The sequence below is a fragment of the Antechinus flavipes genome, chromosome 1, assembly GCF_016432865.1.
Source record: "Antechinus flavipes isolate AdamAnt ecotype Samford, QLD, Australia chromosome 1, AdamAnt_v2, whole genome shotgun sequence".
NCBI lineage: Eukaryota > Metazoa > Chordata > Mammalia > Dasyuromorphia > Dasyuridae > Antechinus > Antechinus flavipes.
Window position 1 is genome coordinate 661,794,982 of NC_067398.1, and position 17,955 is coordinate 661,812,936.

The following is a 17,955-nucleotide window of genomic DNA, read 5'->3' on the forward strand; positions in this document are numbered from 1 at the left end:
AGAGCATCATTATGCATTCACTTAAGTTCACTACTTTGGTGCAATCTTTTGATTCCTCACTCTCTCCCCATATATACAACCAATCACTAAGTCTTGTCACCTCTGTGTCCATAATTTCTCTTGTTCTTTCTTTTAAAATTTTTTTCATATCTGGAAAGTTTATTTCTATTCTTATAAAACCCTTTGAATATATTTCTCTTTTAAAAAAACATTTTAAATACATATTTCTTTATGAATCATGTTGAGAGAGAAAAATCAGAACAAAAGGGAAAAACCACAGGAATGGAAAAAAAAAAAAAAAAAAGAAACCAGAAAAAAAGTAAATATAGCATGTGGTGATTTACATTCATCCATTCATCCATCTCCATAGTTTATTTTCGAGATGCAGATGGCATTTTCTACTCAGTTTATTGGGATTGCCTTGATCTCTTGTTCTTGCTCACACATCCAGGTGCAACCTTAGTAGAGGATTTTATCACCTCTCGCCTAGATTCTTGCTAGGTCTCCCTATCTCCCGTCTCTCCTTATTTCTTCATCCTTCCTCAGATGAATAAATGGTTTTCCTAAATTGTAGATCGAACCATCACTTTGCTACTCAATACCCTCCAGTGGCTCCTATTATGCCCGGAATTAAACATGAACCCCTCCCTTGGACATGTCAAGCTCTTCACAGTCTGGACTTTCCCTTTTTACCAGTCACCTTGCTCATCGTTTCCCTCCACACGTGGGATGGTCCAACTACATTGGTTTGCTTGCTGGTTGCTCCATCTCCTTCTCCAGCCCTTTCCACAGGCTGTTCCCTGGGCCTAGAGCACTCTCTCTTCTCACCCTGGCCATGAAGAATTCTTGGCTTTCTTCAGGACTCAGCTCCAGCGCCATCTTCTGGAGGAGGGCTTTCTCGCTTCCCAGTGTTTCCCCCTCCTGTCTAGTTTGATATTTATTGTGGGGACATATACCTCTATATGCATAGACTGCCTCTGTCACCACAATGTAAGCTTCTTTTGGGCAGGGACTATTTTGAGATTTTCTGAGTATCCCCTTAGCACAATGCCTGGCGTAAAATAAGACGCTTATTTACTGACAAACATGATTTATTTAGCTAGTAATATTAAATTGGAATATACACAGGCTATTCAGTCTCTTGATCAGAGCTTATCAAATGCATACTGAGAAACACAGGAGGACTTATAGGAACTGATGTTAAATAAACGGAATGAAGAATACAGTATTCACAATGACTATAACAACAAAACTGAAATGTATAATTTTAATAATGAAACTTGATCTCCAAAGAAAAGAGAGAAAACATTTCTTTCCTTTCTTTGAAGAGATGGGCATGAATATTACATATTGACTGTTGTGTGGGTTAGTTTTAAAAAACTGCTCCTCCCTCTTTTTATTTTGTGGTATAGGTGGCTTTGTGTAAAGTGTATATATATATATATATATATATGTGTGTGTGTGTGTGTGTGTGTGTGTGTGTATAATTTGAAGTTGATAAAAATGTTAATTATATTTTAATATTAATATTTTTGAAAAATAACCATTTATTCTATTCAAGAAACAAATTAAGCATCTGCTACGTGTAAAGTATTAGGCTATGATTTGTTCACTACAAAGATCAAAAGAAGAAAAAGAAAAAGAAACAGTGCTTGCCTTTCGGAAGCTTAAATTCCAGGACAGAGGTCCACCATACTCCAACTTAAGAGTTTTCAAAAAGTAAAACTACAGGATGATCTTTTAAAAAATATATTTCTAAAGTTCCGTAATACACCGGAGTATAAGGCCCTTGCTGAGGATTTTGCTTGGGGAGCTGGATCAGATACCGGTTGTACTAGGCCCCCTCAAAGATCCCTTCCGAATCATTCCTAGGCCACACTCCACCTTCTCTGCATTCTGATTGCTTTTATATATTTATTTATTTTAAATGAGGTCAGGACGGTCAAGTAGCTGGCCTTGGAGCAGCCATCTGACCTTTCCTCTGCGGGTCTGTGGACAAGTCCACTGTACCGTAGTTTCCCCAACTGTGAAATGAGCTTCTGGTAGCCAGGCTTTCACAATTCAAGGCGCGCTGACTCTGAAGTCAAAGGTCTTGAGGACAACTGGACCTCAGTTTACTGAGCAGGTTGGACCAGACTCTGGGTCTTCTCTGATCCTCCCTGCCGGGGTGGGGGAAGGGGAAGGCGGGGTCTCAAGAGAAAAGACTTGCTTTGCAAACCCGGATGCCCTAGAGAAGTGTCGGCTGTTTTTACTGCCAGGGCTCCCCTCTGCAGCACGGGGCTCCCCCCACCCCCGACCTCGGTGCGGGACCTAGGAGCGCGCAGGCAAAGGTGGCGTGCGAGTGCCAAGGCGGGCGAGTGAAGTGCACCAGGCTCGTCGATAGGGGTCGTCCCGGGCGCCCTCCGGCTCCGCAGCATTGGGCGCACGCGCACCTGAGGCTCCCTGCAGAGGCTTTGCGCTTCTCTCCTCGCCGGCCGCCCCCTCCTCCCCTCCCCCTTTCCAGGTCAAGGGCGGCTAATTTCCCGACCGACCTATGGCCCCTTCTCCGAATAGACGCGGAAAAGCCGTAGGCCTGAGAGCCAGGTGCCGGGGGGTGGGGTGGAGTGGTGGTGAGGTGATCTGGATCCCCGATTATTTCAGGATTGATAGACATCTGGGCTTGCAGCTGGAACCCAGACCCCTGGTTCTAAGAACGCCGGGGAGAAGCTGACCTCGCCCCATCCCCGCCCGCCCTGGCCTTTGCACCCTACATTTCAGAGAGGAAACTACTCCATTAGAGGCTCTGCGCTGTGAGCTGGCTGACAGCAGCTTTGCTGTGGTTCAGTAGTGTGCTGCTCTAGGCGACCCCATTTGGGGGTTTCTCGGAAGGCAGAGGTGGTTTGCCTTCTCCAGCTCACTTTTCAGATGATGAAACTGAGGCCTACAGGGTGAAGTGACTTGCCCAGGGTCTCAGAGGTAGCGTCTGAGGACAGATTTTAGCTCCGGAAGATCCAAGCCCCGTGCTCTAACCACTTCAACCCTTGGCAGGAACTGTGCCTTAATCTAACCTTTTCAGTATTCAATTAACTTGTAGGCTTACTCAATTAACATGGACACACTATGTGGGGGGAACTCTGAATCCACATCTCTGACTCCAAGACCAGCTTTCCTTCCCCTAGGATGCTAGACACATAAGGACCTGTGTCTTTTTGCCAAAGCTTCTTGATTTCACCTCTGCAACATCTCCCATGCATCTCTCCTCTGACACTCTCATACCTTTCCTGAAGGCCTTCAATCCCTCTTGGCCCAACTTTCAAAGTAGCCCCTCTGGTAGGTCTGCTTGCCTCAAGTTTCTTTCTATCTTTCATTCATACATAAAAAATGCTTTTCCTAAAGTTCAATCCACACTACTTCCTTTTTTCTTTTTAACTTCCTCTTCCCCCCTAAACTCCAGTGGCTCTAAATCATTTCTAGACCCAATTATATGAATGTCAGAGGCATTCAAAGCCCTTCCTAACCTAGCCCTTCCTATCTTTTCTTACTCCCTTCAACATATAAATTGTTCCTCAAACAAGACATTGCACTACGGGCATGTTCTTGGCTGTCTCCCATTTTCATAATTTTCTTACTCTTCATGTCCATCTTATGTTTCTCTACTTCCTTCCATTCCTAGCCACAATAAGTAGCCTTTCCAGTCCTTAATTCCAGTGCCTTCTTTTGTTTCCTATTCTTTATGTACCTTGTTTTTTATATATCTACTTGTTATCTCTTTGATTAGATTCTAAGCTCCTCAAGGAACTTATCTTTTGCCTCTTTTTGTGGTCCCAGTGTTTGGCTCATAATATGAACTTAATACTGTTGGCTTTCCCTGAAGCGTTTCTTTGTTTGGTTCTAATTTTTAGGAAGGATTTTGTTATTGTTTTTTAATATAGAGCTAAAATCTGCTTCCCAATTCTACTTGGTTCTACCCTTTGGGGACAGAGACAGTCATCTTCTTCTTTCTAGTAGAATGTCAGCTCCTTTAGGATCAGAATGTTCTCATTTTTGTATTCTTATATCCAGATGCCTAACAGTGGTAGGGGCATAGCAGTCTCTTAATGAATGCTTAGGGATTGATAGGGTCCTGAAATACAGTTAGTTTCCCTTATTTATTCTTTTTTCTTCCTAAACATTCTCAGTCTCTGTATTTTGATGTTTCTTTAAATCTTAGGCAGGAAGTCTGGTTTTTCTCTGAGATAATGGAAATAGCATCTCCCAAAGACAGGGTGAAGGGTATGGTGTATGGTTTGCTTCAAGCTTATATCATTATTTATTTCTGTAAGGGTCTTAAAAAGTTGGACACTACTGAACGAACACAACAACAAAGAAGAATTAGAGGGCAAGAGAGTAAGTACTCACCTTGGACCTTCCATAAAACTTGGCTCTAAGGAATACATCATATAATATTTTATAGTCACTAGTGTTTGTATACAGCTATTATCTTTTTAAAAAATTTGTATCTCTAGCACTTAGCTTAGTACAGTGCCTGGAACAAAGTAGGTGCTTAATAAATATTTATTAACTATTGAATGGAGAGACAAGCCCAATGGGGACACTATATCGTATCTAAGCCTTGCATTTTTCTTGGTGCCTAGTATAGTCTGGTGTGCCACACTAAACAATATTAGTACATTGAATTTTGCATACAGATCCATGTATTCCTGATGCCTTCTGGGTTGGGGAATCCACCTTCCATTGCCTGAGAGGCACCAGCTCATTTTGGGAAACTTGGAAGTTTCTTTAAGGGGGAATTTTAGTGGAGAGTTTTTTTTCTGTGATACTCAGATTAAAAGCTGTAGAACAGATGTAGGCTAGCTATGAGGAAGGACTTTCTTATAATGACCACTTGTTAGGGAATTTATAGAGGAGATTCCTTATCATATATATATATATATAGTGCCTGGCCTTCTCTGGTCCTTTCCAGCTTTGAAATCTTATAATGTTTATATGGTCATAGCAGCTGAGCTGAGCAGGCTTATTAAGATAGTTTCAGAGGTCAGCACTCCCACATACATCTAGATATAGAGATATGTGGTATATAAAGCTCATCATTCATGATTCAATCAATTCTTAGAAATAACTTCTACAATTACCACGAATTCTTTTTTTCCTTAATAGTATTTTATTTTTTCCTCTTCCATGTAAAAATAATTTTCAATAATCATTTTTATAAGATTTTGAATTCCCTTTCCCTTCCCAAAACAGCAAGCAATCTAATATATAGGTTATACAAGTAAAAATCATGTGAAACTACCTCTGCTATTTTAGGCATATGAAAATGTTTGTGGAGGAGAATCACATAAGATGGAAGGCATGAATGATTTAGTCTGCCTCTTGAGGAGATGTCGACAGTGATGAGTACTGAGCTTCTTTTGAGCAAAATGTTTTACTGGATGTTCATTATTGTATTTTTCACTACTCTGGCAACAGAATAGATTAAGCCTTATATAGATAAAAATAAGGATTATACCTGTGATTTCATTGGAATAGGAAACTCCTAGGGAAGGGGCTTTCCCTACTAAGTTAGTACCTTTGAAGCAACTTTTAGTCCAGTCTATAGGTGCTGCTCTATCTAGACAGATTAAGTGACTTGCAGGTGGTATTTGAATCCTCCTTACTGGCTCTGAGGTCAGCTGTCTATCCACTGTGCTGTGCTGCCTGTGTAGAGAAGAAGACGGATAAAAATTGGTTTTCTGGTTGTCAAGACATCTGGCTATAGACTTGATTCTTCTACTGTGCTTGTGACCTTCACAAATTCACTTCCCTCTGTTTCCCCATTCTATAAAATGGGAGGGTAAATTAGCTAATTTGTCAATCATAGATTAGATAATTCTTTTTTTATTTTGTCCTCTTAGCTAACATTCACAAACCTTCCGTGTCTTTGTATAGGTCTTCTAGGACTGATGTGGCTGAAAAAAACTAATCACTGGAGGTGATTTCCATTTCCATAGAGGGGAAACAATATTAAATTATGAAAGGACCTTCTAGGACCCTTTTGAATAACAAATTATTCTTTTTTTACCTTTCCACCCAAGGGATTCTCCTGTCATTGACAAGGAGGGAAATAGGTACTTGGGGGGAGAAAGGTCTGTTCTCTTTCTGATTCTTGTGCCCTGATCAGGCACCAGACAGTCATTCCTGATTTCCGATCCTTTGCTAGTCTAGTCATCCCTTCCCTCTCCCACCCTTATAATGATTTATGGTCCTTATAGTCAAGACTCCCCTTGAAGATGCCTGGAGAACCAACCCTTGCTTCCCCTTCTTTCTACCTCCCCCAAGGCCTTTCCCGGATGAGTTCCCAATTACTTTGAGAACCTCTGAAATGCAAAAGAACATATTCCTGCCCTCTCGACTTAGTTTGGTTTTGTTACATAATGGATAATATTTGGTAAAGTACATAACAGTGCTTGGCATTTTATAAATACTCATTTTCCTTACTCCCTCCCTCCCCTCCCCTTTGGTGAGCTCTAGGCTCACCCCATAGCACACTGAAGACTTTGGTGCAAAGTTTTGCTTTATGTATTAAAATTCTTTGATACTGACAGCTTGCAATTATATCCAACAGGCCTCGAAAATGGGAGTGCTAGGTGATGTTCAGTTATCTCATCTGTAAGGTAGGCATAATACTTTCCCCACAATGAAGCTGAAAGGGGAAAAAACCTGTGTAAACTTTAATCTTCTATATTACTGTGTGATAAGGAACCGGGTATTTGATCCTCCAAGCTTATTAACTAGACTGCTTATTTAAATAGATACTATTGCAACAGCGATAGCACCTTAAGGGTTAAAGGGACCTCTGGCGCATGTGCATTACGTCGTTTCTTCCCGCCTCCCTCGCAAGAGTCAGCTGACCTTGCAACCGGCGTCGGGCTATAAAAGTACGGAGCGTTGACGTCAGCGTCCTCTTCCGTCGTCGCCGCCGCCATTCTCGGCGCGACTCACCCCAGTCGGATCGCGAGCCGGAGAATCCACCGCCATCCGCCACCATGGTGAGGGCCGCCGCCCGCTTCTGGGATCGAGGCTGCGCTGGGATCCGTGCGGGGCGAGGGGACCCGCTCCTGGGCCGAAAGAAATGGCGAAGCGGGCTGGGGGAGCCAGAGGAAGGGAGATGGGGGAGAAAAGGGGGAGGCCGCGGCTGCTACCTCCTCTGCCGCCATTTCGGGGAGATGCGGCAGCCGGCGGTTCCGGGCGCGCGCCCCCGCCCAGCCTCCTCTCCTGGGCCTTGCGCGGGGGCGCGCGGAGCCCCTACCCCGCGGTCCCCTCCCCACCCCTTCTTAACCCATACCTAGGGCTCGGTCCCCTTGGCTTGGGCGGGCGCTTCCAGGGGGAGTGCGGTTGGATTGGAGCCGGGTGATGTGGCAGCGAGAGCGGGGGGAGGGAATGGGGGGGGTAGGAAGAGAGAAGGAAGGAGTCACGGGAGGGGGGAGTAAGAAAGGAGGCCTCGGTCCCGGGTCCCCCGGTCCGCACTGGTCGCGGGTGGTACTGCATTGGGGCCGCGCCCCGCGGGGCGCAGAGCCCTAGAAGGGAGGACGGGAGGACACACTAACCCCCGGGGCTTTTTGCGGGGTGCGGGACGCGGGGCAGCTGCCTCCGCCCGGGCCTTCGGATGACCTTGGATGTCGGTAAAGAGAAAGATGTGTCCATTTGCGAGAAAGCGGGGGCAGCCTTGGTGTGTGGGTGAGCCCTGCGCCGGAGCTAGGGGGCGAGGGAGAACGAGCGCTGGCGGCGCCTGGCGCGGCCGGGAGGAAAGCGTCAGGCCCGCGTCTGCTGGGGCCCCGCAGCCGATGACGTGTCCCGTGCTCGCGGCGTGGACTTCAGTGAGCCGAGCCCTCCCTCCCTTGACCCGCCTTTGCTCGGCTTCTAGGTGAACTTCACAGTAGACCAGATCCGGGCCATCATGGACAAAAAGGCCAACATCCGAAACATGTCCGTAATAGCGCACGTGGATCACGGCAAGTCAACCCTGACGGATTCCCTGGTTTGCAAAGCGGGCATCATCGCTTCAGCCCGTGCTGGTGAGACCCGGTTCACCGACACGAGAAAAGATGAACAGGAACGGTGCATCACTATTAAGTCAACGTAAGGCTCCTGTGGTCCACAGAGGGGCCGGGAAGTCAGACCTGGGGATTCATGGGCCTGCCTTTGCTCCACCTTTTGATGTGACGTCTTCTATCATCACTATTCCCCCTTTACTATCAACTCAGCCTCTAAGTCAAGTATGACTTTGATATTGGGGTTTTGAGTTTATTAGACAAGATTGTTCAAAACTTTGTTTTGGTTGGGACCTTATCCATTAAAGGATGATTCTCTAAAGGGGGGAAGACTTGTTAAGGGGCTCTGAGGATACACTAAATGCAATCCTCAAACAAAAGGGCTTTAGAGATTGTCAATTTTTTTTAAAAGTATGAAACAATTCTGAGACCAAGAAGTTGGAAAACTTTCTCCACAAAAGGATAATACTTAACCTAATGGAGAGTAAAACATATAGGTGACTAACTCGTTTGTCATCAGAAGGGGGAGGAGAAAAGGGAAAGGCATCATTCAAGTTTCTGAAAAAAACTAGGGCTTAGTGGCACCTTTTTGGCTTAGTGGCAGTATTTTTCTTATGTTAAAAGTATTAAATATTTATTTATGATAGTAGAAACAAAAAATTTAAGTATTAAAGTATTCTTTTGGCCAGTGACCTGGCAGTTTAATATCATTCCATGTCAGAATTTTGACTTGTGAATGTGAAGAACCTTAAAGATAAATGATAACATTTGAAACTTATATTCCACTTAAAGGGATAAATGTGTTTGGCTAAACTGTAAAATATTTCTGAAATTAAGTTTGTGATGGTCTCTTAACACATGATTGCATACAATTGAATTTCTCAATTTGTGTTTTCTTCTCCAGTGCCATCTCTCTCTTCTACGAGCTGTCAGAAAATGATTTGAACTTCATCAAGCAGAGCAAAGATGGTTCTGGTTTCCTCATCAACCTCATTGACTCACCTGGGCACGTTGACTTCTCTTCAGAAGTAACAGCTGCACTCCGTGTTACTGATGGTGCCTTGGTTGTAGTTGACTGTGTATCTGGTAAGCTTGCTTTTCAACTCAATAGGAGCAGCTGAGTAGAAAAAGGGTACTTTTCCATTGAAGATTGCTTGGGCCTGGGAAGCCATCTGTCGGGCTGGTTGACTTAAAAGCACTTCCTTTCTTCAGGTGTGTGTGTTCAGACTGAGACTGTACTTCGCCAGGCTATTGCTGAGAGAATCAAGCCTGTCCTGATGATGAACAAGATGGACCGAGCCCTACTTGAGCTGCAGCTGGAGCCAGAGGAACTGTATCAGACATTTCAACGAATTGTAGAGAACGTGAACGTTATCATTTCCACCTATGGAGAGGGTGAGAGTGGCCCAATGGGAAACATCATGGTGAGTCTGAGGAACAGATTTCCCAGATGGTCAGGCCAGTCATTTGAGGGTGATTAACTTGAAAGATAAATTCTCAGGATTGACTCATTTCTAGGTGACCCTAGTACTCTAGGATTTGTTAAAAAGATTTTAAAATCGATCACTATTGTCGTCTCATAAATCCCAAACTATTATACCTGAAAATTTAGTTGCTAAATTAATTTTTAAGCCTATGTTTTCAACTGTATTGCATGGGAGTAGTTTGTCCAATTTATTTAGTGGAGGGTTAATAATCATGAATTCGTTATTTGTGGGATGTGGTATAAACATTTAAGGCACTACAAGATAAATTGGGGTTTCTGTGATACCATTTCACCTGTGGCAGCATATGGGGAGTGGAGGAACATAAGGGAAGTGAGTAGCATGCTCTTTGTAGAGAAGTGCTAGGTATTACAAAAATTCTTTTTCAAATTAACAACACTATCTTTGTAGCTTTGGAAATATGGACTGTGCCCCTTGCCTCCAGTATGATTTGCCTTTAATAGTTTGGGTATATATATTCCTTTCTAGAATGGTAACATGAATGATTTACAAGATAAGTTCCTTGGGCATATATATGTTTACAATACTACAGTCAAATGGGAGTCTTTTTTTTTTTTTTTTTTTTTTTTTTGACCATGAATTCCTTTAGAAACAATTTTGATTGTCGTATTCTAGTAATTTGGGGATTATGAAGCTCAAAAAGTAATTTTGTAAGTTTGCTGCATTGATTATATTAGAGTGTTGTTTGTAATGCATATATCACGTTGTTTAGAAATAAACTGTTAATATTAAAGTTAACCAAGGCTAGGCATCTAAATTTGTGAATAAATCTTGCCTTAAGAATTGTCATTTGAGACATTTTTGAACAGTACTTTTAAGGGAGTGTGCACATACTGGGATTTGAGTTTAGATTGATAAATTGTATGTATTTTGAGTTCTTTGGACCACAAACCCTGAGATAACATTCTGATCTACTTTAACATTTCAGATTGATCCAGTCCTTGGTACTGTTGGATTTGGCTCTGGGCTTCATGGTTGGGCCTTTACTCTAAAGCAGTTTGCAGAGATGTATGTAGCAAAATTTGCTGCCAAGGGTGAAGGTCAGCTGGGACCCGCTGAACGGGCCAAGAAAGTAGAAGACATGATGAAAAAATTATGGGGTGACCGGTGAGTGGGCTTAGAAATATTAAAGTTTATGTCAGTAATTTAGAAATAGCCTGCAATTGATCAGTTTTGCAATCACATAAGTAATATTTTTAAGCACAGGAAAACTTTTTATATTTAGTAATTTTATTTTCCTATTTAGTGTCCCTTTGTCAGGAGGATTTGTTTTATTCTTTCCATCTAGGTATTTTGATCCTGCCAATGGGAAATTCAGCAAGTCTGCTACCAGCCCTGATGGAAAGAAGTTGCCTAGAACCTTCTGCCAACTCATCTTAGATCCAATCTTCAAGGTAAAAGACATAATGAATGCTGATTTATTCTCAAATATTTGACTTGACTCTTAGGTGTTCATGATGATCGAATATTTCTTCACTTTGACCTGATGTCTAATGAAGAAATCTAACCTCTGAGACACATAATCATAATTTGTCAATGATTTCTGTAGTACAGTCACTCCTTGAATTTTTTCCTTTGGAAAATAAATTATCCTGAGAAATTTAAGGAAATAATTCTTTGCATATCTGGAAGTAGTAAAACATTTTGATTTTGCTGCTTTATAATCAATATTTTTGTCCAAATGTATTACTGATATATCTTCTAGAATGTCTCTGGATCTTGAACTAAATTTTGAACTAGTAAATTTTCTTTTACTTAAAGTGAGCTGTTTCTTTTGCCTTAGGTATTTGATGCAATTATGACCTTTAAGAAGGAGGAGACTGCAAAACTGATTGAAAAACTTGACATCAAATTGGACAGCGAGGACAAAGACAAAGAGGGAAAACCACTTTTGAAGGTGAAGGGGATGAATTTATTACAACTTTGAACCCAGAATTTAGAAATTTCTGTGGTTTAAATTGCAACTTTTTTTTTTTTTGTGGTCTTGCTAAGGCTGTGATGAGACGTTGGCTGCCTGCTGGAGATGCACTTCTCCAGATGATAACCATCCACCTGCCTTCCCCTGTAACTGCTCAGAAATACCGCTGTGAACTGTTATATGAGGGTCCCCCTGATGATGAGGCTGCTATGGGTATGGTTTTTTTTTTTTTTAACCTAGGCACAGGTATAGAACTCTTTCTTAGGTTAGTTCTTAGGTACTCTAAGACAACAGTTCTTGTTCCAACAAAGGTCAACCCAGCTAGATTGATCATTCTATTAACTTCCTGAGTGACTTGTTTCATTTTGCTGGACCAACTAAATATCAACCTGTACTATTACTTTAAATGACTTGGCATGTAACTTTTAAAAAATGCTAACTAAGCAAGATCAACTGCTGAATAACAGCCAAAATTACTGATTAAATTTTCCCAAATTCATCACTAGGAAGTTTGTAAGTTTGACAACTTTGTGTGAAGTCAGTTAAGTTTATTATTTTCATTACTTTTCTTCTCAGGTATTAAAAGCTGTGACCCCAAAGGTCCTTTGATGATGTACATCTCTAAAATGGTGCCAACCTCAGACAAAGGCAGATTCTATGCTTTTGGCCGTGTATTTTCTGGTCTGGTTTCCACTGGCCTAAAGGTCAGAATCATGGGACCCAATTATACCCCTGGAAAGAAGGAAGATCTCTACCTGAAGCCAATTCAGAGGTTAGAAATTTATCCCTGCTTTACTCTTGAGGAGTAAGAAATAGAAGTGTTTGAAATTGTTCTAGTAACCTGAATCGAGATTTTTTTGATGTGTCATACATTAGTTAGGCTGGTCCCAAATATTTATCTTAATACAGTTAATGAAGTTTTAGCTGGTTAGTGGTGAAACAAAAGCTAGGATTGGAGCTAGTTTGCCCTGGCTCCTTAGAGTTGTATTGCTTTATACACCAAGAGCATGTTTTCCCCCCATGAAGAATACATTTGTTAAATTCTGCTTTGACTTGGATCTTAAACTGTTAAGAGATGCAAAAACATCCTTGTGACTTTATTCTAAATTCACTTTAGATTTGTAGCCAAATATTGGCTGCCAGAGACCAGCATAAAATAGAATAACTCACCTTGGCTTTCATGAACTACTCAGATATCCAGTCAAGCAAGCTGGACCTATGAGCTGTAGGTGTTTCCCTTTATCTTTGCCCTGTTCCTTAGATGAGAATCTCCACAATTTCATTTGCCATAGTAGTTGAAAATTCTAGATAGGGGCTGGCAAAATCTTGCCTTTTGCTTTTATTTTTTTTAAAATACAATAAAATTTAAAATGTGAAAATCTATTCTTAAACCAGCCAAGCCAGCCCCTTTTTAGAGTAGATTAAGATTTACTACTAGAAATGACCTTGGTAGATCTTGTTATGTTACTAATTCTTGATAATTTTTTCTCAGGACAATTCTGATGATGGGCCGTTATGTTGAACCAATTGAAGATGTGCCTTGTGGTAACATTGTTGGTCTAGTTGGTGTGGATCAGTTCCTTGTGAAGACAGGCACCATTACTACCTTTGAGCATGCCCACAACATGAGAGTAATGAAGTTTAGTGTAAGCCCTGTGGTGAGAGTAGCTGTTGAAGCCAAGAACCCAGCCGACCTGCCCAAACTAGTGGAAGGACTGAAGCGTCTGGCCAAGTCTGATCCTATGGTCCAGGTAAGTTGTTTTGAAATCAAAGGGAAATTTCACTGGTTTTCTCTGCTTGATTGAGATCTTGTAGCTTATCTGAATTACTTGAAGACAAGTTCAAGAGGAATATGCTACATCTTTCTTATTTTAAGATAATAAGACATTTGTGCTAAAATACATTCCTTGTTATATTGGATCTTTCTTTTTTCAGTGTATCATTGAAGAATCTGGAGAGCACATTATTGCTGGTGCAGGCGAGTTGCATCTGGAGATTTGCCTGAAAGATCTTGAAGAAGATCATGCATGCATTCCCATCAAGGTAAACCCCCCAAGTTTTATTTAGTCATAAAGTAGGAGAGCAAGGTGTGTAAAGTGCAACTTCTGTTTGTAGTGGCCCAAAAGAATTTGACAGAAATGGGAACCAATGGTTACTTTAAATGGTCTCTTTAAACTCTTGTGTATGGAAAATATTTGTTACATTTTTGGGTGCCCTGTACTTTTTTTTAAATGTTAGATAAATTTGCCTCTTTTTAACTTAATCCATAATTTTTTTCCTGTGCAGAAATCGGACCCTGTTGTCTCTTACCGTGAGACAGTCAGTGAGGAATCAAATGTTCTCTGCCTTTCCAAATCCCCCAATAAGCACAACAGGCTGTACATGAAGGCTAGACCCTTCCCTGATGGCCTGGCTGAAGATATTGACAAGGGCGAAGTTTCTGCCCGTCAGGAGCTCAAGCAAAGGGCTCGTTACCTGGCTGAGAAATATGAGTGGGATGTAACTGAGGCCCGGAAGATCTGGTGCTTTGGCCCTGATGGAACTGGGCCCAATGTTCTCACAGATATCACCAAGGGAGTACAGTACCTTAATGAGATCAAGGATAGTGTGGTAGCTGGATTCCAGTGGGCTACCAAGGAGGTAGGTAGACTTAAAAAATAAAAATTGGTTATTTATCTTTATAGTTTTTTAATAGTTTTTATAGTTTTATAGTTTCAAGTTTCAATGGCACTTTGAAGTGGCTGAGTTTCTAAAGCAGATAAATTTGGAAGAAATATGGAAGATCCATGGTTTATTTTTTTTCCCTTGTAGGGAGCGCTATGTGAAGAGAACATGCGGGCAGTCCGTTTTGATGTGCACGATGTGACCTTGCATGCTGATGCCATTCACCGTGGTGGTGGCCAAATCATCCCCACAGCCAGGCGCTGCCTGTATGCCTGTGTGTTGACTGCTCAGCCCCGTCTTATGGAACCCATCTATCTTGTGGAGATTCAGGTAAAATATGTACTAATGTATGTGAGACCTTGGGAAGCAAAAAAGCTATCTTAAGTCTGACTTCCATCTTTACCACACTGTCTCTAAGTTAACTTTTTCAAAATTTTATTTAGTGTCCAGAACAAGTGGTTGGGGGCATTTATGGTGTCCTGAACAGGAAGCGAGGGCATGTGTTTGAGGAGTCCCAGGTTGCTGGCACCCCCATGTTTGTTGTGAAAGCCTATCTGCCTGTCAATGAATCTTTTGGTAAGTACCAAGTTCTGTTGTAAATTGGGCATACTAGTATTCATGACAACTTAATTTGGGAAATTTGTGTTAGGAGCCTTAGTTCTGTCACTAATTTACTGACTTAGCCTGGATTACATTTTTCTCACTTCTGAAAATGAAAGATAAGCCCTTCCCCTACTTGGTGATTGCAAAGATCAGATGGGTTTTAATGATTATAGAAAATATGTATTAGTTTACAAATTATATAATCATTGTAATGAAAATTCACTTTGAGAACTTTTTTTGTGGGGGACACAGATTTATATGTTGTAGATTGGTCATTTTTCTGTTTGAGTTAATATTCAAGTTTTGCTTTAATAAACTTTGCCTTTCTCATCCTTCCCCTTCTCTTTTAGGCTTCACAGCTGACTTGAGGTCTAATACAGGTGGCCAAGCATTTCCTCAGTGTGTATTTGACCATTGGCAGATCCTGCCTGGAGACCCCTTTGACAACACTAGCCGCCCTTGCCAGGTTGTGGCAGAGACCCGCAAACGCAAAGGGCTGAAGGAGGGTATCCCGGCCCTGGATAACTTCCTGGACAAGTTGTAAAAGCTCTCCAACATCAGTTCAATCTCCTGTTGGACTCCTAGCATAACACCAATGCAGCAAATTGTTAAAACTGCAGTGACATCTCTTTGCATATACTTAATCAGTTCATAGCAACTTGAGACTTTCAAAACACATTGATATTCAGCCTTATAGGTTTCTGTGTTGCACATGACACATTTGGGGCCCACTCGGTGCCATAACTTGAAACATTTCCACTTGATGCAACTTGAGTTGCTTGTTTCCATATTTATTCAAGTCTTCAAAGAGGTAGAAAAAGTATCCTCTTTGTAGGGTATATTTGGCCAGGGGGGTGGGCTGGGATGGGTACCTAAAACATTTTTTTTTCTTCATTTTTCAAAGGGAAACATAGTGCCCCCCAAAATTGGAAATGAGTGCATTAAGAGGTTTTGCTCGGGTAAATGGCCTGTAGTGGATCTTCAGGAATGGTGAGGGGAAAGTTAAGGAGATATTTTCTAGTTGGCCAGAAACTAGAAGGCAAGAAAATTTTGTGCAGTGTAATTGTCATCATGAACATCTACAGATGTATTAGTGCCATTGGAATAATAAATTTGATATGGTGATGAATATCAAAAAGTGTTGAAGTGATTTATTGCAGGTGGTCTTTAAAAAAAAAACTGGGTGTCATTAAACATTTTTTTTTTTTTAATTTGTATTTTTTTGGGTATTCATGTAGTTACTTAAGCACATTAACTTGGGACCAAGTTAATTGTTTTCTTGTAGCTTTTGGATTTCAATACTCATTGGGCAATGATCTTGGTCCATCTATATAAGCTCATTTGGTTAGTGAACCTTTGAGGACCTACTAAATTGCAGAAATAACAATGCTGCTTGTGATGGATTCCTTTTTTTTTGTTTTTGCGGTTTTTTCTTTTTTTTTTGGGGGGGGGTGCGTTTAAAAGTAAATCATTCCATTCCTGAAGTTGTGTGGATGACTTGGATATGGAATAGCACTTTAAAAAGCAGTGTATATAGCCAAAAAATTGACGGGGTTGCAAAAGAAGAGATAGCTACTTATTGGGAAGTTTCAGGAGGAAAAGCTGGGATTATAGCCTCAGTTATTGAAGACTTTGGGCATTGTTTTTCTGAATGACTTTGTAATATAAATTTTCATAGGCAGCAATGTTTGCTAAAGTGCCCATTGCACTTACGAGTTGCTTCAGGTCTGTTTTAACTTCATAACAAAAAGCCCTAAATGTTAAATTTCAAATACATCAGATTTAATTGTTAGCATCTACTATGACATAATCTTTCACGTACTGAATTTTTGTATCTTAATCTCATCCAATCCTGGCGATTGTTTAGCTATGAGAGTCTTTGTTATATGTGCTTTCAATCTACTGAGGGGTTGGAGAGAATGTGTGGAAGTGGGTATAGCATTTAGAATTTGAAGAGTTACCTGTAGTTGACAATGTGAAATGCCAGCATTAGATTAAGGGAGTAACTGATGCCCTATGGTATCTCTGTGATAACTAAATACCATTTACTTACATGACACTTGTGTTCACTATCCTTTCTGAATTGCACTAGTTAGGTTTTACCTTAAGTTCCTGTCACTACTATGACATGTTTTAAAAGTTGACAACCCTATACCCAACCAACCCAACTCCAAACATTGCCCACGGCTTGTGGTCTGTTCTAATTGGCTATTGTACCTGGCACACCACCTTTAGACCAAGTGCACAAAGCCATAAGGAACCCCTTGAAGCTGCTAGCAGCCTCGCCTAATCCGTTTATCCCTTGGGGCCTAAATTCGAGGGAATGGGACTATTTTATACCTTGAGCACTTTAGCGCCTTTCACGTTGCCTTCCCTGGAGTTGATCGTTAACTTACAATGAATGAAAGACTAACTGCTTTCTCTGGTACTAGCTGTGGGTGCTGATGCTTTGACTCATTAGAAGCCTTTATTACAATTGCATAAAGTTTATTCTTCCATTTAATTGAAGTGAGCTAGCTCCTTGGCAGTGATAGCGTTGGAGTCGGTGTGCAGTCGTATGGGATTACTTCATTTTTCAGATGAGGAAATGGAGGCAAACTAGATGTCACAGTTCAAATTGAACTCGGACCCTCCTGACTCCAGGCCAAGCGCCCTTTCCATTATGTCGTATTTACTGCCCATAGCTCTGATGGTGCCAGGACTCTTTCAAATCCTGCCTCGAGGATCTCCCTATAGAAGGAGCTTGGATTATATGGCCTCGAGTCCTTTCCAGTTCTAGGTCTGGGCTTGTACACTTGGTAGTCTCATCCGAGTCCGTAATCCCTACAGCTACCGACTTTCCGCATCCTCGTGGTTAAGAGGACTGGCCCCAGGAGATCCCCTCTTCCCCCGAAGCCAGAAGTCCTGAGTCCCACGATCTGAGATTTCTAATTCCTTATAAAATCTTTTCAGGGCTCAAAACACTTAGGAACCACCACGCGGGCCTGCACAGAGCAGATGCGCAAACGCTGAATGAATGAGGGGGGTGGTGGGAGGAAGAAGCCCAGCGCTCCGAGCCAAATCCCCGCGACCCTACGGGAGAGTAAGGAACCGGAAACTAGTCCTCCGCGCCACGCTAACATACATCTAGGGCAGCCAGTCTGCTGCTTTTCCTGTCTGGTCTTGCCCCGCCCTCTCCCTGCGCCCTCTAGCGTCTGGAACTCGGGCCGCAGGGAGCCCCCCCCTAACCCCAACTCAAGGCTCGGGGGCCGGGCTT

At 41.9% G+C, this 17,955-nt stretch overlaps 1 protein-coding gene and 1 non-coding gene across 2 annotated transcripts; both read left to right on the top strand.

Moving 5' to 3' along the window:
- Window positions 1-6,876: 6,876 nt before the first annotated feature.
- Window positions 6,877-15,837, top strand: EEF2 (eukaryotic translation elongation factor 2). Its single transcript, XM_051971939.1, has 15 exons — window positions 6,877-7,007; window positions 7,883-8,097; window positions 8,914-9,095; window positions 9,222-9,433; window positions 10,443-10,621; window positions 10,803-10,908; window positions 11,298-11,411; window positions 11,507-11,645; window positions 12,009-12,204; window positions 12,925-13,183; window positions 13,368-13,475; window positions 13,719-14,072; window positions 14,244-14,426; window positions 14,540-14,672; window positions 15,050-15,837. Exons 1-15 carry the CDS (start codon window positions 7,005-7,007, stop codon window positions 15,241-15,243), a joined length of 2,577 nt encoding a protein of 858 aa, XP_051827899.1. The 5' UTR covers window positions 6,877-7,004; the 3' UTR covers window positions 15,244-15,837.
- LOC127546112 (small nucleolar RNA SNORD37) lies at window positions 10,965-11,030 on the top strand. The gene has a single exon (XR_007949973.1). It is a non-coding gene; the product is annotated as a small nucleolar RNA SNORD37 (small nucleolar RNA).
- Window positions 15,838-17,955: the final 2,118 nt, after the last annotated feature.

What these genes read in the sequence shown, in the direction of transcription:
- EEF2 (XM_051971939.1), top strand. An exon ending in ATGCATGCATTCCCATCAAG is followed by an intron (nt 13,476 to 13,718) that starts GTAAACCCCCCA and finishes TTTCCTGTGCAG; the next exon opens with AAATCGGACCCTGTTGTCTC. An exon ending in TCTATCTTGTGGAGATTCAG is followed by an intron (nt 14,427 to 14,539) that starts GTAAAATATGTA and finishes AATTTTATTTAG; the next exon opens with TGTCCAGAACAAGTGGTTGG.